At 39.5% G+C, this 25829-nt stretch overlaps 1 protein-coding gene across 26 annotated transcripts in view; it reads left to right on the forward strand.

Annotated features, from left to right (window-relative positions):
• The window catches only part of MICAL3 (microtubule associated monooxygenase, calponin and LIM domain containing 3), a 176210-nt gene that overhangs the window by 113273 nt on the left and 37108 nt on the right, over positions 1–25829 (forward strand). For 18 of the 26 annotated variants that reach the window (XM_068660214.1, XM_068660266.1, XM_068660224.1 and 15 more), the window contains 5 exons: positions 12021–12216; positions 16885–17147; positions 18248–18337; positions 21510–21647; positions 23702–23764. In XM_068660214.1, the coding sequence (XP_068516315.1) occupies positions 12021–12216; positions 16885–17147; positions 18248–18337; positions 21510–21647; positions 23702–23764 (750 nt within the window). Of the gene's footprint in view, positions 1–12020; positions 12217–16884; positions 17148–18247; positions 18338–18998; positions 19062–21509; positions 21648–23701; positions 23765–25829 lie in introns of all 26 variants that reach the window. The other 8 variants (XM_068660334.1, XM_068660392.1, XM_068660402.1 and 5 more) reach the window with 6 other exon arrangements.

Raw genomic sequence — 25829 nt, forward strand, 5'->3', positions numbered from 1 at the left:
TTTATGCCTTTGAAATTGCCTTCTGTTTTTCTTTACCATAATGAATATTCTTAATTTTGAATCTAAAATACACCTTCATTTCTGAGAAGGAGCTGTCAGTGTTCAGTATAAAACTTCATATACTGGTGTGCGAACTAGAAGTGTCATTTCCATGTGCCACTAGAACAGCCTCCACTGGTCTGTATCAGGAAAGCTGTTGACTTTACAGGTACATATATTGTCTTCAGAAATCAAATTTTTGTTAAAAAATAATATATATATATATGGAGGGAGGTGCACTTCCTGAGCTCATCCCCATCTGTGGTGAAGTCAGACAGTCCTTGCTGTTCCCAGTACAGTAGACAGTGGCTTCTCCAATTTTTATCTGAAAGCAAATATTTGTATAATGGGGTGCTCCCAGTCACTCTCACCTCATTCTTTGCGAAGTCTACACACATCTCTCATGCTTTCTGTTTCTGTCCCTGTGGTTCTTCTGAGGACTTCATGTGTTCTCTTACTAATGCCTCAGGGAAGGGTTGAGCTCTGGATCCTGCTCTGGCAGAGGGGTGCTGCCAGGGAACTCCTTCCATGACCCTGCCACTCAAAAGTCACTTTTTGTTAAAGACACCCTAGTTTTGCTTGTGAAACAAAACTGAACCTTTGTCAAGTGTTCTTCTCTTCACCACCACACTTTCTCCTCACTCCCATTCCAACCTAGGATATTTACCTTAAAATTATTTAATCTAGAGGAAACTTTATTCTGTAAGTAAAGCCCCAAATAACACACTGTGTCAAATATGATTATTTTAAAACTTTGTCGAGCAAATGAACTGGCCTAAAAATGAGGAAGGAAAGTAGAAGATTTGGGGTGGGCTATGCTCTTGCTGTGTGTACATACCTCCTTGCTTTAGTTCTGTAAAGAGAACACATTGATTTTCCAGAATATGTTATTCTAGGGTCTTGACTCTCACAGATTTGTCCCTCACTTGCATCCATTGCTTTTGAGAGTCTCTTAACATTATTTAGGACTTGCTGTACTTGTTGAATAGATTAAAGATGATCTTTGTACTACAGACGAGGAAAATGAGCTGTCATGTATACTTTTTTGCAGTTGCTATCCTCACTTGTAGTTGCCAAAGAAATAATCTGCAGAAAATCTTATGTGGATGCTAACTACTATTTATTTACCCCCGAGCTGAAATTGAAGGACTGAACTTCACAATATAAATAGCACTATATTAAGGACAAGGTTTAAAAGCAAGGTTACGTACTTAGTGTGTAAATCACTTCATAATATTGAGGTAGTGAACCATTAAAAGTGCTCAAAAGTCTGTGGGGAGTGTGAATGCTTTATTTCCTTGAAAACTGAGTTACTTCAATTGAAGCTCAACTGAATTAGCCTTTACGGGCGTTTGGAAACTTCCCTGTAAGATTTGAGCTTTAAGGAATATTAAGGTGTTTTCCACTGTGCATCCCAAAACAGCTTACTTCATCAGGTTAATTTTGGTAGCAGTTTTGCCAAGAGAAACACTGGCATAGACAATTTCTTTTGCAACACCCAATGCTAGGGTAGTGTAGAAAGCCTGCTGTGTACAAGTTGTTTCATACTTTAGACAAAATAATCTTCATCTCTTATGGTGGAAAGTAACATAACTGTTTCATGTAGATCTTTTCCTCTAATCTTCTGTAACAGTGATGAGAAGGCATGAGGTACTTCAAAAATAATAAAATGAATGAATAATTAATTAAAACAAGACTGTAGCAGGTTTACCACCTGCTTGTGAACAGCAGCATGAGATACTAAGATATGCAGTTTGTAATGTGTCTTCAAATACAAAGGGGAAGCAAGGGGACAAAAGCAAACTTAAAAATAAATAGATAAAAATTGGAAAATATTTGAAGAGAAGGAACAGATACCACAGAGTCAACAGTGAACCTGTTTTCCTGCTTCTATGAAGAGTGATAAGGAGAAAGGTGGAGTAGTAGTTGTTGAGCTGATCATGGCAACGTAGAGCCTATCTTAGGCTTTCAAAACAAATCAGGGCATATGCTCTTTAAGGACAAGATGGCACTTCTATGCTCTGTTTAGTTACTTACATCCTCTCTCAAAAATGTATGTTTAGTCTGACATTTCTCATGTTTGCTGTCATCCCAGCAGGCTGTGTTTTCTTTTTTTGGAAAATTTCATAACTGTCCTTTCTGCTGTTATAGAAGTTTATCTGATGGCCTGGGGGTAGTAGTGTTTAAAAATAGGACTTTTTTTTGTACCCAAGAGATGTTTCAGATACTTTCAGGCTTCGGTAACTTGGTGATTTAAAACATCAGAACTGATGTGTATGTTATCTTTAATCAGTTAGGTCTTTTGGAAGCTTTGTTTTGGAATTGTCATGGAGGTATATTCAAAAATACCTGGCTATATACCTATGTAACAGAGTTTTCTTAGCTTCAGAAAAAAATCCCACTAAGGTATGAAGCTCTGGATTTCTTGGAATATTCAATTGCTTTACAAGTTACACAAGAGAAGGTGGGATAAGTGCAGATACTAGGAAACCACGCAAGAGAATAAGGGGAGCAGATGCTGATGTTTATTGAAATGTATGCAACTTCTACTTAGGACAAGTATTTCCCAATATATTTTCCTGTAATTGCCAGAAATTAATAGAAATTCAAGTGAGGACATGGTTAGTATCTAAATATATTCTGAGATCCAGTAATTACGAAATTCTGTCATAAATTACAGCAGAAGAGAGACTGGGTAGTTCAGTACTTGAAAGAAGATATCCATTCCAAAGCTGTTTTGAATCTGATTGCCATTTGAATGGGAAATTGAAAATATTTGGTGTTCCAGACTTTATTATTATGTATGATTAAATTTCTAGTTACTGATTGTTCGTTCTTTAATGGTGAAAACATTTTCCAGGATCCGAGATGGAATTGGAAGAGCAGACTTCTATTAAAAAAAAAAAATAGGCATGCCTTGTATTGATAGATTCCTCTGTTACTTTTAGATGGAAGTGTCCTTGGTTTAGCTTTTTGTTATTTGCTCAGTGGGAATCACCTTGCCTGATACCTCCTGGTGAAATGAGAGATTTCAGAAGGCTGCTACATACACGTGGTGAGAAATGGATGCCACTATGAACAAGCTCCCTGAAGTCTTATGTAGTAGAGGAGAATCTTTCTTTCTAACAACATAAAAGAGGTTACTGTTTGGATAAGATAATTCTTGGACAGTCACTCTCAAATATTAATTCCAAAGGAATTTAAAACAAAGAACATATCTTACTTTAAAAAGGGGAAAAACCCTGAGCCAAAGTCAAGGTGATTTTGGAATACAGTGTGACCTTTCTCTCTTTTCCTTCTGCTCCCTGGCAGTTCCTGGGTGTGCCTCATCCCAGGTGGCTTTTTGAGGTAATATACCTTTAATAGTTTCCAGGACAAAATTTATCCCTGCAAAGTAATATTATCTTTAGCTAGATTATCCTTTACTGCTCTTTATCCTTCCCACACTCAATTTCTTTCAAGAAATAGAAACAAGGCCAGGCAACAAATGATAGAGCTGATCAAGATGCTTGGAGAGAGCTCAGACATCTCAGATGATACCAACAAAATGGAAAATGATAGGTAATACATTATTGACTTACCAATATTCCTGGATAACGGACATACCAATAACTAACCAACTTAAAAAATATAAATTGATGTAGGAGTTTCATCTCCATAGTGCTGTTAACCTGTTAAAACAGAAGTAAAATCGAATCTGTGCAAATGGTAACATTCTCTGCTAGAAAAGCTGCGTTAAGGAGAATGAAGCTTAGCAGTGTACACTGGGGCTTGGATTAAGTGACCTAATATCTCCTTTCCCCAGTTTCTTTTCTCCACCCACTGTCTACAAGACTGGCCTCTTTCCAGGAGTCCAGAAATACATTCCTGGATTGTTCTATACCCCTGCTGTAGTGAAGACAGCTTTTCTATATTGTTAAAATATGTCCTGAGCTTTAAACTTTCATTATGTAATAATACAACCTCATGCATTTGTTATGAAAAACACCACATATTTCTCAAACATAATTTGTGGTTTAAGCTGCAGATGAATTTTGACTTGTTTTCAAGTCACAAATGTGAATTAAAGATGACCTTGAAATAAAACTGATTAATATATTCACTTTTGCTGGCTTCCACTAAAAATGAAGAAAGATCGATCAACTTGTCAGCTGTTTTGGTCTTGCTCTACCAGTGTTGTAGGAAGCAACATTTTGTCAGTGTCTTTCTTGACAATTCTACAAGTCTGTTTTAACTGAATAGTGTGGGAGCAGGGGGGAAATATTGCAACATCAATAAGATGGATATCTAAGTTACTAATGCCATTCAATAGTTGGTCCAGTTCACATATGTAAGTATGAAGAGAATGGGCTTCCACCTTTACTGACAGTATCTGAGATATGAAGAACTTAGTTGTAGCTGCAGGTCGTGGAGGAGGACTTGCATCTTCTTAAGTTTGTTTCTACGGTATCTATGGTTTCTGCAGCTTCAGAATTCCTTGAATATTTTATTGTCAGTTATTCCCATACACGTGATAGTGGTTTTTGGGGTGCCTTTGAGTGCTTCTTCACTGTTCTTCTTTGCTTAAGAAGCCAGTATTATATTAACAGGAATCTCACTGATTTTTATTTTGTGTGCTGTTGAATCAAGTAAAGCTCTAAAATTTCTTGGTCTGCACTAGAAATGGTGCTGGTTCTTTAATAACTCTCTGTTGGGTACTTCTGCATCAGAGGATATTTAAATAAAACAACTTTCTGTCTGTACAGTTTAAGCTCTGTTTCTCTGTTTAGTTCCCAGATTTGCTAGGATGAATCGGTTTGGTGACAGTTTGAGGACTGAGATTTGAGGGGTTAGCAGGGGTCTCAGGCACGTCTTTTAGAACGTTTAGTTAGTTATTATTTATTGTTGAGACTGATGCATGTGCATTACAGACAAATTTAAGTAGGGTTATCTTCTGGTTTGAGCTCATTTTGAATCCTGTGCACGGACAGTTTGGATGGCTTACTTATGAATAGATTTTGCTTTCTTACTGTACTGTCCTCTTTGAATTTTGAGCATTTATGTTTAGCAGAACATGATATGGAACAAGCTGGAAATGCAGACATGAGATAATTCAAGATTTGACAACTTCCCAATATAGTTGAATAATCCAGGCTCCCTGAGGACTTGAGAATACCCTAGGATAGTAAGAGAGAACATTGAGACATTATATCAAAATAACTTTGACACTTGATGACTATTACGTATTTATATTCAAATAAATGCATTCTTTCCTCTGTTTGAGCAGGTATTTTATTACCCTTTTGTCTTTGTGGATGTGCTTATCAAAATTCAGGGGATGCAACCAGGAAATGTGCAGTTCTGCAGTATGTGATGTGAGGCTTTGTGAACAAGCAGTGACAAGAATTCACCCATCCCGCAAGGGCTCTTGCCACTGGTTTTCTAGAGACCTTTCTTAAAAGAGAAGATAAATTTGGAAGAGAGGATGCATGTGGTTTTAAAAACTTCTTCCTAACCTCAAAAAACTCTACTTAACACACTTCTGTAGGTGATTTTAGATTTACCAGCTATATGTTTTGTATATTTCATATTGTACAGTACCAAAATTCTTAAGTGGCTAGATACTAATTTTGGAGAGGATTAAAGAAAGGATTTCTGGCCGTGTCTCTCAAAAGAAATCAGTTGCACTTAATTAAATGGGATATCTTAATTGACTTACTGTTTCAGTATGTACAGCATCCCACAGCGTGTGTGCGTCAGTACTAAGCACTCCGTTTTAGTGCACACTGTGCTGTGAGCACAACAAGCATCTCACAGGAGGTGCCTTTGCTGAACCTGCTCGTGTAAGCCATATAATTGTGATGCTTAATATCTGACATTTGTTAGTCCCTTCCTTATTTCCAAGTCTTCTGTCTTCACTTAAGGTGAAGTGGAGAGAAAAGGGTTGGAGTTGGGCATTCTGGATCCTGTTTCTGGCACTGCCACTAATCTGTTGTGAGGCTGACTTGCTGGTATTTAATCTCTGTGCCTGGACTTGTGCAGTGCCTCTGCAGTACTTACCTACTTCCAAAATAGGCTTGTTTTAATATGCTAATACTTGTAAAACGTTTCAAGGCCCTTAGGTGAGGAGTGGAGTTGAAGTACAAAGAGGCAGTTAAAGGAATTAAAGTGGGCAAAGGTGAAACTTTTTGGGGAAAAAATGAAGTTCGATCTGACATTAAAACAAATGAAAAATGAGATGCCAAAAATGCTATTCTGGATCATTTGTATTCTTCTGCGTAACTCAGTGATAATTTTTGTTGAAATGCAAGCAAACTTCAGAAACATGACCCTCAAAGATATTTCTTACAGATTAATGACAATGGAATCTGAGGACATTTGGCATATCTGACTCTGTTCACTGCATTACTTTTAAACTCCCACAGAAAAATTCCATCTTCCATCTCAGTATTTTGTCATATGTGATATGATGTAGTACCCATGGCAGTTGCTTTATCTGATATAGATAGCCATGCTCTCAAACATTTGTGTGGAGAAGGAAGTAATCTAAGAGACTGGAAAAGAGGATTGAAAACAAACAGGTAAAGTGCTTCAGACTATTATAAAAGCACAAGATTTAAGAAATCCAGAATGAAGATTGTACTGAGAAATGTATTAATTCATTCCCTCTTTTGCATGTGTTTCTCAGTAGATTCTTTTATTTGAGTTGCTGTGCCTCCCTGAGGCCCCATCTGAATCTGTGCAAAATACTAAATCCATACTTTACAAGACATGACATTTACCTTGGAGAGCTTGCAGTCTTATCAGATTTGACTAAATAAATGAAGTGCAGAGGTACTGCATGATTAATGAAAAACAAGTTCCAGTACAATGACACAGAAATGATTTAGGCAAAGGCAGGTAGTTTCCCTTAGGGGAAAAATTAATTGTTCTCAGATTCCCAGTTTTGTCCTATGTCTTCAGCAAGTGTTATGTCAGGGAGTAATCCTGGCAAGGTTTCATCTGGTTCATGAGAATAATCTGGAGTTTTTATAGAAATCCGGGGAAAAATAGAGATGGGATACTCTCACAAGAGGAGATTCTCAGACCTTCCCGTAGTCTCCAAAGTTGCTGAAATCAGGATGGAGAAAAGGACGCATGCAGGAAGGCAAGGAGCAGTTCAGTGTAGGAATGTTATCTCTGATCATGCGACTTTCTTTACAGGAGGCAGGCCATGTCAAGGCTGAGAATAATTAAAGGACTCTGGCAGCTTGCACACAACAGCTAAGCAGCCCGTCCTGTTAGGAAAAACAGTTCCATTTGGATGATCTATGTAATGTTTGTGGCCCATTGCTCTTCCAAAGTAAAGAATCAGATTTTAAAATGTATCCTATTTTGGATGTTGTTTGTGGATTTTTAACTGATCTGTTGGTTGCATGAGAAACTGCTCTTGGCTTTCAGGTAGCTCCCCTCCCTAGCTAATAACATAGCATCTTTCTGGCACATGTAGCCTCATCAGCCCCTTTTCTCTCAGTTGTGACCGATTTCAGGCTTTTGGCCTTGGGCCCAAATGTACTGACAAGGTGGAATGTCAGATAATGGATAATGAATGTACTCTGCAGCTATTTCCCACTGGCAAGCTACAAAATAGCCTGGGGAATACAGCATGACAATTTGAGAGGGGGACCTTTCCTCTCCAGAGGAACATTAAAAAGCAAGGCTTTAGCATCTACAAGAACTGCATTGAAATAGACCTTGTTCATGCATACAGCACCATATATATTTAGAAGAAATAAGGGTAGGACATCCACAATTTTCCCTTTGCCAATTTATTTATTTTTGGTAGCTTCGAATGAATCAACTCTATAGCATGATGTGGAGAAATTGTTCATCATTTTGTAATGTTAACTAAACCTATATCTTCTGCTTACTTTTGTCCCTTAGCTAGGTTTGTGGACTGTAATGCTTTCTTTCTGATAGTTGACGACTTCATTTGGCTATTGGTAGCATTTCTCCTGTTTCACATTTGGTAACAAAGTTGACAGTGGCTTTGCAACTAGCCAGATAAGCCTTCATGGCACCTTTTAGAAACAAATCCAAGTCTTGTGTACAGTGTGTTCACATAGACCAGACTTCTACAGATCCCTTGCTGATGTTGGTAATCAGTTGAGCTCCTGGATTATGTTCTCAATGCAGAGCTGGTTTATGTGCAAAGTAAGGCGGAGGCGTGTGACCAGTCCTGCATCTGAAGTGTGTAGATATATACATGGATTTGAGAGTTGCTGGGAATTTTCTTCTTACTTTGTTGGTGTTTTGAGACAGAGAGCCCTTACCAAGCTTATGGGATATCCTGGCTTGACCACATCCTTTTACCTTTAAGTTTGGATAGATTTTCCATCTTTTCAAATTTTTAACAGTTTTATTGATTCATTTGCCCACACTTCACTGTTTATGCTGTGGCAGAACTGGTTTGTTTCTCTTTGTATATGTTATACTGATACAGGGTCTTCATGATTAGAAGGTTAATGATAACTTGTTTTTATTGAATAACATGCCTGAAAGATTATATATGCTAGTGAAATGCATATAAACAGATGTCAGCTTGATTTTCAGCCCTTTTTTTACCTTAGAGTTATTGCTACTGGTCTTTGTTCCCAGCCCAGGCAGTGAAACAAGCATCTCTTTTTTTTTTTTTTTTTTTTCCAATATTCCATTCACATCATTTAATTATATGAAAATGATATTATGTATTTTACTTTTCTTTGAAAAGGCTGACCAAACAAAAAAACAAACAAAACACTCACACACACAAAACAAAAAACAAAAAACCTTAAGATTGTTAAAAAAAAAAAAACAAAAAAAAAAACAGAGGAATAAAATAATGTCAGATGAAAAAAAAAATCTCATTCTTCTCATTTTCATCCTTTTTTTCTGCTTGTGGACATTCCAGCTATGTTGGGGTATGCATCAGAAGAGAGCAAGTTAAAAACAGTCTGTGAAAAGATATTTCTCTGGAAATAGCTGAGCCTAGCTGAGCGCTGTGTTGTGTAAAAAGTTCCAAGTAGAAAAACTCTCGTTTTATGATGATTTGGTGAATTCTTTCTTTGTTTTCCTTCACCTTGATGTTCTTCCATTACCCAGAGTCCTTGGTTTTTCCATGTCAGCCAGAACTGGCAGAGCAATATTCCAGGTCAGTTCCCCTGTTACTGTGAACTCAGGGCTGGGGAATGTAACACAGATTGCAAAAATAGATTTGGCTGAGGTGGTATCACCATCCAGAGAGAATGAAATGAAATGTGAATCCCAGCTGAGGAGGCAGTTCAGTTCCACTGAACTTTGAAAGGACTAATACAACATAAGGCTTAGCAGCAGGAAACGGTAGAGACCATTGTGTGCCTGGAAATGGAAGGTAATGCTCCCTCCTTCCACCTGAGCAAGCCGCGGTTTGTACCATAAATAACCCCGGGAGTTGCAGCCAAGGGCACAGCAGCCACTTGCCCACATCATAGAAAGGTTCAAGCAAGAGGGAAGAGCACTCCTGGCAGTTGTCTTCATGAGATTTTATCTTTCTAGAGAGGGATTTGAAATTAACGCCACTAATTATGGCAAGGCCTAGGTAGTCCTTTAACTGAGATGTTACTGGGTGAATAATTGTCCTGAATAAGGGCTGTTACGGGAATAAACTGATAAACTACAAAGAACAGAGAAAGAAAACAGAAGTTGTCTTGGAGGTCAAAACATGTGAGGATAAAATCAGTGTTGCCAAAGCTTATGCTAGGTTCAGATTTGTATAGGAAAGGAAAACAAGCAGCTGTATTCTTTAAGTATTTAAGTACAAGCAAGATGAGGAAAAACAGAAGTGGGTCCACAGAGGATGAGTCTGAGATTAAATGCAGTTTTAGGGACAGCCAGGATAGCAAGTGGATATTTGGCCTCCGATTTCAGTTGGGAGGTTGGCATTGAACATGGGAGCAAAAGATGTTAGTGTATATATAGCAAGGTTTGGAAATGGAAATTAACCCAATGAAGCTGGAAGCAAAATTTAAATATTATTATACTATATGTGTGGAAGTAAAATGAGACCAAATAATCTTTGTTTCAGAAAACTGGAAAACCTGTACAGTGAAATTGTGAGCTTTTTGGTAGCAATTTATGTTTAAATCGGGCTATCCTGATGCACCCTGACTATCAAATTCAGGGTAATGCTGCTGCTGGGTGACAAAAGTATGACGTGCACATAAAAAAAAAAAAAAAGGAAAAAAAGTGATCTGAACAAGTACAGATCTGTTAATCAAAACAATAGATAAAACACCTTCTTTGAGGGGAATAAATAAGGACTGCTAGTTCTGCAAATGAAGTCTTTTGACCTCATGAAGGTAAGTGGTATAAAATGTGACATGGATTCACCACAGGCTGTGCCAGATTAGCCTGACAGCTGGTATTGATGAAGTAACTGATTACCTCCAGGAGGGAAATGCAGTGCATCCAAAAATTGGACTTCAGTAAAGTACCTGAAAGCTGGCATGTGGAAATAATTATTTAAGCTGGTAAAATGTGGGGGTAGTACATGAAGTATCAAGTAGCTGAGGAGCTGGCTTAAGAGAGTTTAGAGGTTTTACTCAAAATGGAATTACTGGGGTTGGGTAACACCCACAGACTACGGAGTGTCAAAAAAAAAAATGATCTGGGGACTGATCTTTGTATTGCTTTTGCTAAGGTTACTAGCCAGAAAGGAAAAATCTGCTAATGAAGTTTATTGCTAGGGCAACATTTCAAGCCCTCATCAATGCAGAGGAGGATAAGCATGTCATACACTAAGAGCTGCATGGTGTTATGGACTGTCGTAGTAAAAATAGAAATGTAATAGTAGAAAGTACCAGGTCATGCACCAAGAAAGTGATTTGGCTACCAGCAAGGTGCTTATCAGTTGAAAGCAGAGAAGGAGAAAGATCTGAATATCAGTCAATAAACAAAAGCCACCAGTATTATGTGGCGTATAAATAGGCAAATGTGTTCTCAGGGTGTGTCAGATGAGAGATTTCTGGCAGGGCTGTATGTTACACTGATAAGACCTCATCTGGAAAGCTGTGTACAATTCTGATCACGCAGGTTCTGGAAAGATTAATCCAGACAGGGACAGGTGCAGAGACCTAGGGGGTGATCAGTGCACTGAAGAGCTTATCTCATGAGAGGAATACTCGGTTTGTTTAGCGTAGCAAAACAGAAGCTAGGAAAGATTAGGCTCAGTAAATAGTAAGCTGCATAAGGGTAAACAGTGGCTTGCTGTTTAAGCTAAAATACTAGAATTTTAAAAAGAGATAGATGAGTGTGGGTTAGAATTTAATTAATTGAGTGCTACAGTGAATGAAACTTCTGTATACTTTTCTCCAAATGTCTGATTCACATGCCCTTGCAAGTCTCTGGGACTCATGATGTTCGTGCTTGCAAACATCTCACCTACTTTTTTCCCTGTGGTTCATTTCATCTCAAACTTTGATTAAAAAGTAAATTCAAATCCAAAAAAGTTTGAAAACTCACTCCAAATGGGACTTTCTCATCCCTTCCCACTCAGCATCTTTAAGTGTTAGTGATACTTGCTCACTCTCTAACTCTAACAGACCTACCTGGCTTGACCAGTAACAGTTTTGACACCATGCAGCAGGCTTGCCCCCAGGCGTTCCTATGTGGTCTCAGAGAATACGTCCAGCCTGTGGCCAGGCCTTCCCCAGTATTTATGATGTAGGCTCCAGCACAGTTAAAACATCCTTATGTCTTCTCTCAACTAGGACATTTAACATTCTTTTCAGCATCTGTTAGCCAAAAACACTAAGGTTCCCTTTTGCAGTCTGGCTCCCCAAGAGGTTCTGCCAGTAGTGGTGAACAGGATAATGACATAAGGTATTCTCTCGCTTTATTTACGTCCCTCTGCCTCAAGCCCTATTTATCCCAATTGCTCAATTTCCTTAAAAAAATTACAGTCCTGACTGTTGCATTTATTGTTTATTCACTGACTTGTTCTTTAGGTTCTAATGTAAATGGGCTGGAAGAGCCCAGCCTCGCTAAGCGGTTGCGTGGCACACCTGAGCGAATTGAGCTGGAGAATTACCGACTGTCGCTGCAGCGGGAAGAAGAACTGGAAGAGGTTCCTGAAGAGACGCTAGCAGAGCATAACCTCAGCAGTGTGTTGGACAAAGGAACAGAAGAGGATGTGCCCAGCAGGTTAGTACACGGTGACCATAAGCTTTCTTATAACGGTCCCAACAGACTTTTGCCTGTTGTTCCCTTAGCTTTTTTTGGTTTTGTTTTTAACATATTGTTTGCCAGGTTGCTCTTCCTAAAGTTCTTGGAAGTATTTCATGTATGTACATAAATATTTTACATCATAGTTTCTGCTTACTACCATTCTTAGAAGATAACTATAATACCATAATGCCATGGATAATTATAGTACCATAACACTTCAGTCCTAAGTATTTCAGTCCTAAGTTGGAAAGAAATTTTAAATTTTATTTATTTATTTTGAAAATTATATTAAAGGCTAATGAGTCTTTTGAGCAAGCAGAACACAGGTTCAGATGGGAGTGGGTTCCAAAGTTAACTTTTCTTCTATTTTGCATCACAATTTAATAACATTTTTAGTTCAAAGACTCAAACTTGAAACACTGAGCATTGTAATCCTGACTGACTGCTGATGGAAAGCCTAACAGATCTTAGTTTGAAGTTTTTGCCTGTATATTGCACCTTTACAAATTTTCTGTTATCTGCAAAGGGATGTGTAAACATATTAGGATCCAAGTATTTGCAAGTAGAGCTCATGGAAATAGGTGCTGCAAGAATCAGTGAGAGAGAATATTTGATGAAGAATGCTTCTGAACTTTATAATTAATCTCACAATTTTTAATTCTCAGTCTCAGAATAGTGGTTTCTAATCTACTTTTCTTTGTAGCAATAACAACCCTTATCTTTTTAGCTTTCAGAATGCCCAGTAGTCTTCTTGAAGTAAACTCAGATAAGCCTGTAGCAGCATTAGAGCCTACAAACATATTCAGTGAATGCATTACCTACAGGAATAGGGCTGTATAAGAAATTCTTTACATTTATGCATGTGAAATTGAACTGAATTGAATTGGTGTAGTGAAGAATGGAGCTATGTTCATTAAAATGTTTACAGGATTTAGGTTGAGCAGAATCTGCCATTTATATATCTTTTAAGGTAAATTTGAAGGGGCAGCATCTGAAAGCTAACTACTAATAGCCTGAACTCTGACACTCTTGACAGAGAGCATGTAGATTTGGATACATGAGGATGTAGCTCAATGGGACCTTCTGGGCCTGGGAACTGCTAATAACTTGCACAGCAGTTTTCTCCAAAACTTAAATAATACTCTTTGGTTAATTTCTTAACATAGTAATTTCTTTAGAATATGCTATTTTGACATATTTTACACAATTGGGAACTGGAAGTGTCTGCTTGAATAGTCATGGGACTTTTTAATGGGAAATGCAAACTCTGTTTTCCTTACTTATCCCTCCTTTAGCTCCCAGCTCAGGCCTAGGACTTAAATCAGTTTTGACAGTTTAGGCATTAATAATATCATGAGGTTCGTGGTCCTTTATGTTTATAGCTCTAAACCAAAATTCACTAGTATGATGCCCTATTATTATTGGTCATGATTTCAATAAATCAAAACTCTGTAGGTCAATAAATCAAAACTCTCCTGGTCAGTGAATGGCAGAAAATTTCCAAAGGAGAAGAGAGTTAAAAAAGTGGAACTTTGGTATTTTGGGATACGAAGCTCTTCGTCATTTCCAAGAGGTGTTTTGTAGAACTGTGGAAAGAATACCTACACCATTAGGTTTGGTAGCTTAATAAGCTGCTACCTTTAGCTGTCTTTGTATATGTTCATCTTCATAACTTGAATTGAACTAGGTATTCCTGTCTGTAATAGACTGAATTATTAGATTTTGCTTGTGCAAAGCAGTGTTTAGTGGGCAATTCACACTCTATTATAGAAAGGAAGGAAAAAAGTTACTAAATCGCCTGTCAGTTTGACTTGGAAAAAAATCTGTCCCAAATCCAAATGCTGCAAGCAATTTACTTACAACATTGATAAAGCTGTGTGGCAAACATCAAAGAGAGAATTTTCTAGATGATATAGTTATCTGTTATCTTCTGTTCAGCTGTATCCACTCCTTGATATTTCACAGAAAGACCAGAAAACAAAAGGAAAAAGTCACCACTTTTTCAGCAACAAAAGAAAAAAAATAACCCTGCAACAAGCCAAGCAAAGCCCTGATTTGATCATCTTCACTGTCTCGGTGAAGAACTGCAGGCTTAGGAGTAGGCTGAGGAAATGCAGGACTTTTTGTTCACTCCGTGTCTTATGGAGCAATGGATTGGGCTTCAAGGTTCACCTCGGTATGAACTCCAAATCAGACTCAGGCTGGGTGCCCAGCTTCCCTGCACACATACATGCGTGTACACATGGGCATACACATTGCAGAGAAATTTTACAGAAAGTAGTATTCAAAGGATATATTTTCAAAAGAGAGTTAATCTTGCTTAGGCATCAACTCCTCAAGAGGAAAAATTGTTTAAGCAACCAAACTCTGACTACACAGCATTTGAGAAAACCCTCTAAGTGCCTTCATTGGCTTTAACTTGCAGTAACTTTCAGAATGCCATCTGCAGTTTTGGTATAATACTCTGTTACAGCGACCTTTCAAAAGAGCGTGGTAGGACAGCTCATGCTGTGTGGGACCTGTATGGCAAAGGAATAGAAGAGGTTCATTTCCAGTTTAGGTTCCTTTCCTCAGTGCTACATCTGTGTAGGAACACCTCGTTAAAGGGGTATTCAACTGGTTATCCAAATTCCATAAAGTAACCAACGTTAGTCTTTGATCACTGCTTTACAGAAGGAAAAAAAAAAAGTGTCAGCTGTTGAATTATTTCTTGTGGCAGAAAATCACCCAGCTGAAAGGAATGCCCACTATACCACGCCATCTCACTGCTGCCTCTGAGCTTCTCATTTCTCAGTATTTGAAGGTCAAACAAAAAGCAGGTTATAAATAAAAGCCAAAGAAGGTAAAGTGAGCTATGTGGTAAAGAATGTATGTCGTCAATATTACATGAGATAAGCGGGCTGGTTGAAGAGCAGCAGCTCGCGGTCCCATTCAGCAGTCATGGCAACAGTTGGACTAGCAGTAAACCTTATTGACAGCACATGAAAAAGCCAGCATGCAGCACCTGTCAGGTTTATTTCCATACTAAAGGGTAGGAAAGTGTGCTGCTAATCGGGGAGGAGGAAGAGAGGGAACATCACTTTTTATCTCTGTGAGCATACTTGTGTAAAGCCTTTGGAAAATGCCCCAGTCTCCTGGAATACACACCAAGTCCATGGCATGCAACATCATTCGTATTCAGCTTTTACTGTGGCCTGATAAAAATAAATATTCAATTTATGCTGTGAAAATGTGGGTTATAACTTGAAGATTTCACTTTTGTCAAAATCATGTTATATATGTGCAGAACCATGAGGAGAATTTAAGAGCCAATGGACATAAATACACGAAAATCAGAAAATGAAAAAAAGTGTTTTCCTTATTAACATTGCTATCAAAAACAGTCTCTTGTTCTAACAGATTAATAAAATTATAGAAACATTATATATTCATGTAGTGGTAGAGTAATTTGATGTTCTGAGACTGGATATGTTTATTTGCAATACAAAAGAAAGGGCCCTGTTGTGTGTCATTTTTTGTGAAGTGTCAGTTTGTCACATAATGACTGCCTATGTAATAAAAACCTTGTGTATGGGAAACAGAACTGCAACAACTGTACAAGTTATATGAAATATATCTTATTTTTTATCCAGCTGTTGTTCTAATCAATGCGATTCTTCTTGACAATGATCTATTAAGACAAAACAAAGAAAGGGTACCTTTTCACCCTGCAGATGCATTCTCTGAATGTGGTATGGTTCACATTCATTTTCCAGTGACAAATACAACCATCTTTCTTCCCGGTATCTCTACGTAGTCCAGAATGTAAGAGTGAGCTAGTTTAAATGTCATTGTATAGACAGTTACATTTCTTGTCCCTGCTACTTATACAGAGAAACTGCTAGAATTGAACAGCAATGTCTAAGCACTAACAATTTATTGGTTTACATGTTTTAGACTTTGCTGTGCAAATAATAAGCTCAATATTGTAATTATCCTTTAACTGCTTCCTATAATTTCTTACCACTATGTACACTGTATACTTAAGTGAGTGCATACATGTACAGTGATTCTATCTGTGATGTAGAAAAGTGAGGAATTTTGCTTTTTTTTTTCTCCTGTTCTCCTTAGCTCATATGCCGTAGTGCTTGGCACCTGGTAGTTGTGTTATGTGATCTTGCTACTCCTGAAGCCTCTTGTGGTTGTCCCCAGCAAGTGCCAAAAACATCTTAGCTATCCAAAACGCTAGAAGAAGCTGCCATTATCAAAATATGTGACCTTTTACATTATGACACTGCCAAGCGCTCTTGCACCAGTTTATCCAAAGCAATGTGGTATTAGGAAAGTCACTTCTTTCTACAATATTCCAGAATGGTCACGCCTGTAACAATTAATACTGCACAAGTATTTGGACGTGGCTTTACAAACACTTTTATGCTGCTTCCCCGTTTAAAAAAAAAAAAAAGCAGGGCAAGGATCATACTACAGGCCACAGTCTGTGCTGTCACTATAACTCCTATGAAATACCGAAAGCAGAAAATTAAGTATTGCAGTTTGCATTGTGTGTTTTGGACTTCTGTTTATTGTAATGACTTGTGAGTGATCTAAGACTGATCTAGGAAACGTTTGCTATTTGTCTTTTTATCTTTTTTTAAACCCTTGTAGTAGTTCAGAGTCTGAAATGGAGGAAGAAGATGAAGATGAAGATGAACTGCTGCTGCCTCAGCAACCCCCTTCAGATTTGGGTGGTGTGCCGTGGAAAGAGGCTGTGCGCATCCATGCCCTCCTGAAGGGAAAGAGTGAAGAAGAGATTGAGGCTGAGGAGAATCATGAGATTGAGTACAAAGAAGAAGAAGAGGAGGAGGAGGAGGAGGACGACGAGGAGTATGAGGAGGAGGAAGAGGAGGAAGAAGAAGAGTCTAGTGAAGGTTAGACAGATTGATTTGTCCTTTCTTTCTGCTAGACAGCAGGGAAAACTGAACTGCGTAGTTGCCATGTAGAATAAGAAAGATTTTCCTTGGAAAACTTCTCCTTTCACTTTTGTATTACTTTCTTTTTTGAGGGAGTTATTGTCAATGGAAGCTTTGGTTTGGTCATTCTGGATCCAGAAGATTTTTCCCCCCAGGGCAGTTGCAGCACTAGTACCAACACAGTATGCTTCCCATATACCCTGCCAACATGTGCAACTCCCAGCTTTGTGACTATGTGTTGCTTTACTGTTATTTATTATTATTATTGGGAATTGGATTTGAACAGGCCCTTTGTTATTTGGCAGCAAGAACTAGAAGCATTGTGGAGGCAGTGTTTTCAGTGCTGTGGGGTGCTTCACTCAGGGGTAGTGCCCTAGCATGCCCGAAGAAGCTGCTTTTAGCTCTCCCCTTCTCCATGAGAAGTCAGGGAGTTCAGGGGATTCTCATTTTCACTCTGAGGGATGTCTGTGGAAAATCTTAGGGAAAGACTCCTTCCCCTGTGTGTTTGTCTCAGTCATCCAAATGCAGTTTGTGCTAAGAATAGACATTTTCAGTGTTTCACCACCATTCCAGTTTTCTTACTGATCTTGTCTTTTTCTTTGTCTTTGTACTTACATTTCCCTTTTGTGAAGAATAGTAGACTCCAAAGAGCTTCTTCACAAAGGTCTCTGGCTGCCTGCTGCAAGCAGAGGTCTTGTTATTTTGGGTCTTAGTGCCAGTTTTGTTCACAAGCTCAACAGCCTGCTTGGCTATTTTTTCAATGTAGGAGCTGTGAAAGTCGAGACTGCTTTTTAAGTACGGTAACATGCATGTTTAGTTTGGTCAATCTTGGTGTTCTCAGGCCAATGTTTTTCCTGTTGAGCAGTGTTCCTGCCATACAGCAGGAATAAAGAAGGGGTCTTGGGGGATTTCCAGACAGTCTGTCTTTCTGATGCTGTCCTTTCTCTGTTTCTTTCTGTCTTTCTCTCTCTCTCTCTCTCTCTCTCTCTCACCATTGCTTGTGTGTACACACGTGTGTCTGATGTGATGTTATGGATGTGTGGTTCCCTCTGCTGTAGAGGGGGAGTATTGCCCTTGGGAGAGAGAGCTGCAGCAAGGTCTCTGGCTTCAACGTCTCTCAAATGAAGAGGACACGGGTACATTTAAAGGTACCCGTATACCATTTCCACTTCCATTTCCCCTAAGCAGGGGGAACTATTTTAAAGAGCAGGTCCCACATGAGAAGAATCCGTGTTTTATGTAATTGCATTACCAGCCTTCTAAAAACCGATTCGATAGCTGTTGTTACCTTCATCTCCTGATCAAAGTGCCATATATCAGGTCTGACATTGCCACTGCTTTTAGGAAAAATGTAAAGTTTCCCAGCATTTCAGGATATCTGGAAAACCTGGACAATTTGTTAGTGTAATGAGCATGAGCAGTGACCCCCACATATTTAGGAGTTCCAGATTTAGTCCATATGCACAGACTAATTGTACCTGTGCAGTAGGTCAGACAAATAGGACACATCAGAAGTGCTGCTATTGGGTTGCCTGTGTGAGCAAACTTGCATTTTTTGTTATTGTCCTTTGTGAATGTGTTTCCGTGGGGAGAGTCTGTTGGGGACACTAATCAAACTGTGGAGATCCCTCAAATTTTACAGTCATAAAATGGGCATTAAATGAGCTTAACATTCCTATCTAACTAGATGTGTTGTTTTCCATAATGCATTTTGTTTCAGTTTATTTCTGATGGTTATTTGTTGTGGTTTTGTTTTGTGTTTTTTTTTTTTTTTAAGCACTTGGTTCTAATAGTTGTTTAATCCCTTAGTCCCTCAATGTGGTTCATTAGAGCCAGAATACATAGGAGGAAAATCCAAGTGCCTTCCTGAAGGTAAGATGGCATAGCCAGTCATCAGATTGCCTGTTTTGCAACATACAGTTGTAAAAACAGTAGCTTAGCTTCTGACTTTTTTTTTCCCAAGGGGAAAAAAAAATGAAAAGAGATTTTTTTTTTCCAAATTAACTTTTCTGGTGGTAAGTATGAGAAGTATTAGTAAGATGGCTAAAGAGCACAAATGAAGAAGTTTCCCCTGTTGTAGCAGCTAGTGTTCTCTAGACCTGGCCTCCAAGGCATTGGTTTGTGGGTGGCTTCTTGTTCCACTGAAGGTTAACCATTGAGACTGCCCACTTCTTAGGAAGCACTGGTAGGTGCCACAGAGGAACTGCAGGGGAAGGCTACCTTCCCAAATGTAAGTGGTATTAATGTCCAGCATCCTGTAAAGCTTAGCAGGCAGTCTTGAGGAAGGGCTACAGAGCTGTCATGTGAAATTCTCAAGCATTTAGATCTCAACAAAATGTTACATTTGCCTGTCAGCCAAGGAGCAGTCCTTCACAGTTGGCTGTACTGTTTAAGCTGCTATTTATTTCCTGGAAAAGGTGAAAAGGGCCTATATCCTAACCAGGACAGGCCTGGGCCTCGGTCTGGAGACTTGCAGGGTAACCGATGGTGTGTATGTTACACTGATCTAAATCCCAGAGAAATCCATTTTAAAACATACAGATCATGTGGGACCTGCTCTTTTCTAGCCTTGCTGAGTGACTATATACTTCTCAGCCATTGCTGGCAAACCTAAACCTTTTAACACAAAATTTTGTGTGGCAATGCAAATGCTAACTCTACTTATCTTGGGGCCTGCATGCGAGTGCTTTGGTATGCAGTGAGAAAAGCCCAGACCCCTGTCCCTGCAAGATGTCCAGTAGCTCTGGTTAGACCGTGCGGTTGTGCTGATTGATAAGAAACTCTCTGATGAGGTAACAGAGACAAAAACGCTAAATACTTGGCTAAATTGTCAATCCTGCTCTGCATTTGAGTTTGTGTGTCTGAACCCTTTTCCTCTTCAGTGACCAGCTGGCGATTCTGTCCTTCCTGCAGTTCCTTCTGCCTGTTTTTTTTTTCTGCAGTTTTAATGGCAAATGTCACACACAGTCATTCCTGAAGCAGAAGTCCCAAACTGTTTGCCATGACTGAGGAAAACATGGCCACGAGAGAGGACCTTCATTAAAACCAGACATCAGAAAATGATGAGTGCAGCCTCTAAATGATGCTAATTCTTCTTGTTTCCTTCAAATACTAATCCAGCATATGAAATTCTAATTGCTTTTGAGGCTTTAAACTGCTGAAAAAGCATTTTGCCCTACACAGTGGTAATCTGTGTGTTTTGAAAATTGACTTATTGCTTTATAAATTAAATGGGCATTTTACTTTTCAGGATGAGTCAGTTGCTTTTGAAGATCACTTCTGAAGATGCTGAACACTTTGTCCCCTGTAGAATGAGTTATTTTAATATGGGTAAATAAAATCTGAGCAACAGTCCCAGAACAGACAGCAATAGAGACAGGGTTTATCAATATAATACACACCTCAGGTTAGGTGCTCCCAGCATGGACATTCTGCAGCAGTTAAGCAAGTTGCTTATCAGTTGCTTTAGTGGTGTGCCTGTTGTTTCCTTTGACTAGCAATATCTGAGCTTTGTGTAGACAGGCAACTGAGAAATAACGCAATAGCTTTTAAACAGATTCAGTTTTGCAACAGGAAGTCCCTTCGGGGGAGGTGGAGGTGCTGTTAAGTTATAATGAAAATGATGATATTCTTCAGAAAAACAATTGTACCCTTTGAATTGTACCCATTTTGTGCAAATTAGCAGGAGTGCACAAAGTGCTGTTTTAAATGTGAAAGTCTGTGCTTGTGTGTGCACATGCACATACATATACATACAAATGCAACTCTTGAGATTCATCATGTGATTTAATTCACAAGGAGATATTTACCCAGCATAGAAAGGGATACTTAACCTGATAGTAGGGTATGAAAGACTTTGTTTTGGTGAATCAAACTACTAGTTGTTCCTTGCCTTTAAAAGCAAGATGTCTTTGGCAATAATCATGAAGAATAGGCTGAAGGAGCTGGAAATTTCTACTAAATTAGTATTTACATATCACATATCTGTTGGACACCCAGAGAATGTCTTTCATTTCAGCGAAGCTGCTTGCAATAGAGATAGTCTACAACGGAGTTTTTAATAGCATCTCTTTGCCTCTGGAATGGCATTCAGCTTTGATGGGGAGTCTGAGGAGCGCTGTGTTAGTGTGTGCACACAATGCTGAACTTTTTCTGCCTGTCTTGAAAACTGTCTTAGCCAGTAATATTATCTTTTCTTCTTTTCTTATTTCCTTTCCTATGATGTGTTACCTTTCCTTTCCTCTGTTGTCCCATGTTTTCCTCCCTGTCCTCCATGCCACCCTGCCCATATTCTGGTATGCCATGTCCTCCTCCTGGTAGCTGGAAACCTTAGGCTGCAGCAGATTGTAAACCCGGTTGATCCTCTGGAGATCCTGGCAGATGTGCACTGGACACACATCCGTGAAAAAGAGGAGGAGGAAAAAATGGTGCCAACCTCAAAGTCCTCTACCTCCAGAGGTAATCTTCCCCTGTCCCATGCCATCCGTTCCTAGATCACAGTTGCAGCTGCGTAGCTCTGTTGCTTCTGTGCCCTTGAAGAGCAGCATACTTCAGCAGGGGCAGCCGTGATCCAAAGGAACTACTTTCTGAAATTGCACTTGGTTAAACATTTTGCTTTTCAGGTCATTGCCCACTTAAAATGACTGCTTCCTCAGCTCTCTGGTGGTGGTGACTTCCTCTGACTGTTTGTGTGCCTGCTTTGACTGTATAGCATTCTTCCTCACTGTACACAAGATTTGGTAGTACCTGTAATCAGCCCATGGTAACTGATGTTAGGGGTAGGTGCCGTGTGATTTTGTGGCAGTGAGGACTCTATTCCTCTTTTAGGGAAAGTTAAAGGATAATGTTGCATACAAAATGCAGCAAAGTTTGATCAGGGTCGGCTTCTTTATTGGGCCTGTTTCTCCACTGCTGGTTCTCAAATTGTGTAACTTCATCTGGTGTTATTGGGGAATGATGGAGTTCAAAGGGCTTGCATCTCTGACCACTGGTTGTTTTGACTTCTTGTGTTTAAGATTTGACAGTATACCTACTTTGGCAACAGTCTAGCCATTTTATAAACACCTTCTCTCAGTCTCTACAGTCCTTGTTCTAGACTATATTACAGTGTGTCTTAAGGTAAGTATGTCATAGGTGCTTTACCTATGCAGAACCTAAGCTTGGTGAAGGTTAATGATGCTGTCACTGTGTGGTGGTCTTCTATCAAAGTCTATAAGCATTGTACCAGAATTGGAGGGGAAATAAGTATATTATGAAAAGGGGTGTCTTCCACAGGAAATGTTCATGATTGATCTGAATTACAGAAGCCTGGGGCTTTACTTCATCCTGCCTGATCACATTCCATTCCAGTTAATCATCTTTTCCTCATAATTCTAGATGGCTTTTCTTTTTTTATTATTTTTTTCTTTTTTATTATTTTTTTCTTTTTTTGTTAGTTTAAATCATGGTCCAACTTGATACACAGTTCCATTTCAGGTCAGCTAGGCTTGCAGTTGCAGTTTGCACTGGGATTTTCTGGTGTGAAATTAGCTCCCTACCAGTGAGAAGTAGGCTGTGTTCCACTGCCTGTAACATTCAGTATTCCTCAAGTACTTGATTAAAGTTTAAGAACACTAAGTAAAAGGAAATGTTAACACAGTTTCATCAGCTTACTGCAACTGAGGTTGCTTTAGCTTCTGCTCGACGGCCTGTGACACTATAGTTTGAGTTCTTTCTTTAAGTTTTCATTTTATAATTCCTGTTTTTCCATAGTGTATTGGTACAGCTGTGCTGGCAAACTAGAAGAAAACCCGTGTTGATCCTTCCAAAATGATTTTTGTCACCTTTCCAGCTTCTTTTGGGAAGCCAAGCAATATTTTCTTCTTTTCCCCTCAAACTAGGCTAAGCTAGGAAAATCCTGATCAATAGATAGCTGCTTCAATCACACTCTTAACACAGTACAGGTACGTGCAGGCGTATCAGCAGTTTGTTTTTTAAAAGGAGCATTGCAAATAAGCATTTTTGGACACGCTCAGAGTTTTTGGTCTGAGTTCAGTAGACAAATTTGTTCCTGGATGAGCCATGATAAGAGGTTTTTGGAGAACTTATCAGAGTAGAGGTGGTGATGAGGTTTGATCTGAACGTTTAGGACAATGGCAGTACATAGAAGCCCCTTGTACTCTTCATTAGGTGCTCCTCGTCTGCTGGCATCCAAACCCCGGCAGCTCAGCTCCATCAGTTAGTTACCTTCCTGTACAAAGTTTTGAGTGCAGCACAGCAGCAGCAACCTGCTAGTCAGATGCTGCATTTTTTTCACTATGTCACCTGTATTTCCTCTAACATAGCAGATCCTAAAGGAAGATTTGGCCCTTGTTATCTCAACTTAAATCCCAAGCCTGGAATTGGTTGTTTAACATCTCGTGTTTTGTTCCTGTATTTGCTGCTGAAAAATCTCCCTTTGTCACTCTTCTGTTTTAGACGCTTACTGATGGTCTGATTTTGATTTCTTACAATTTATTGTTTTTTAAATTCAGCATCCGACCTTCCCTCCGTACGCCATGAGGCGGTACAGGCGTGGCTGGAGACGGTCCCTGGAGGTAGTTTGGTGATGTTCTATGTATTCCAATGCACAATAACCCTGCCCGTCTCTTCTCCATGCCTTCAGCAGCTGAGCTGGTACTTTAACCCTGGACTTACGGCCCTGTCGCTACTGCATGACGAAGTGGAGGGAGGGAGGGAGGCAGAGGGAGTGTGCATGCACGCCTTGCTCAGACAGTCCGTTCTTGCATGAACTCGACGTGTGTTGTAACCCTTCTGAAGGCAGGCCAAACAGACAGGTTATCTTTGGTGTAACCACGGAGGAGGAGGGATCTAGCTGAGTGTTTGGATTTGCTTTGTAAACTGAAAACTGGACCAGTCGGTACTCCCCTAGCTCCTTGACTAAAAGAACATGGGGCTTTCTTGCAGTCAAAGATGAACTGACAGTTTGCTGAAAGCAGCTGCAGTTACCTGTAGCAACTACAAACTAGCTATCTGGTGAAGAAAACAAGAAAGATTAAGGTTGAAGCTGGGATCTTTAGAAGTGAGTAGTGGTGGCTGTTTTGTCTCCTTTGACTTGGGGATACCCATACTTAAGAAAGCCTCAGGAAAGCTGAAGGATGGCAGAGCTCAGTTGCTTTTGTTGTGCGTTTCTCTAAGCTCTGTTACAAAACCAGTGATTCTGGCATCAGGGTAAGGGTGCAAAGCTGTGTAAAGCAGTGGAAGTCAGGAGTAGTTTGTGGATATGTAGTTGAGCTGCAGTGAAGTTGCTTTGGCAGATGAGGATAGCTAGCTCACCTATAAAACCTTGCTTCTGTTGCTGCTTTGGCGAGGCAGCAGTGGTTTACACGATGGCTGCTAGCTGATATGAGCAAAATGCCGATCCCAGTTTCTGGCTGCCGTAGTGCGTAGCTTCTCAGTTACTGTGTGACAGCTTTTGGCCTCTTGCTCCTTATCCTAACTGCATATACGTATATGCACAGTATATGTATAATGTAACCAACCACCTGCAAGCTCTCCACGTTCCTCAAAATGGGATCCCCTTTGCACTGAGTTGTTACTCATCTATGCACCTGTAATCTTCTGTTGAGGTTTGTATTCCAACCTGTTTAAGAGTTGATTTTTTCCTTCCAACACTCCCTATGTGCGTCATGTCACCTTATGGTTTCTGGATCCGAAGACACCTGTGTACATAGGAGTATCAGATATTCCTAACATCAATTACATTTTTGCAGGTTTTGATTAAGATTGTTCACATTTGTTGTTATCGTAAAAATATCTGGTGACATTATTACTTCCAAAACAACGCAGGTTAGTACATACTTAACCAACCAGCAGACCAGGGCACAGTTTGTTTTGTTCAGTACATTTGTATATGCCCCTGAGGAAAGTTTAGCCTTTGCTGCGTGACTCAGTCTCCTACGCTCTAGCTCTGTAAGGTTCTGCATTTTATAAGCCTCTGACGTAAGGAAATAAGCCAGTGCTTTATCACACATACGTGGAACTGCCTTTTCACAGTAGTTGACAGAAAACAAGTTAACCCTGATGTTTGTCTGTCTTAATACTACAAAGGGGAAAAGCATGGAAAAAGAAATTCTTAGCTTGAAGGCATAAGACAAACCATCCATGGAAGGGTGTTTTGAAATAAGCAAAAACCTGTGTTAGATAAAGAAGAGAGGCTGTAAGACTTCAGTTTTAGGGAGGGTTGGTTTATTTTTAAGATTGTCATAATTAGTAATGCTAGCATATAAATGGTTCCAGATGCCACATCTTTACTTGTAAATAAAAAGATCGGTGCCCACTCTGTGACTCTGAAGAAAGTCGGCACAGCATGATTCACTCCCACGTGGCTAAACCTCTTTGTCGTCCAGAATCAGGGGACCTCAGCTGGGCTCATTTTGGAAACAGCCTCCAGCCCTGCCATGGGGAACTAACTGCCAGGGATCATGCCAGGAGACCTCCTAGAAATGACAGTATGACACTGTATACATGCAGGTCTAGAGGCCTGCAAGGCTTAGTTTACTGGTAAATGGGTGACCAAGAAGGCTGTCATCATTATAAGACCGGATGCTATGTGTATAGTTAGCAAACATTGCGCATAGTAACACTTGCTGACTGCGTATG

This window comes from Anas acuta, chromosome 1 (assembly GCF_963932015.1).
Source record: "Anas acuta chromosome 1, bAnaAcu1.1, whole genome shotgun sequence".
Lineage (NCBI taxonomy): Eukaryota > Metazoa > Chordata > Aves > Anseriformes > Anatidae > Anas > Anas acuta.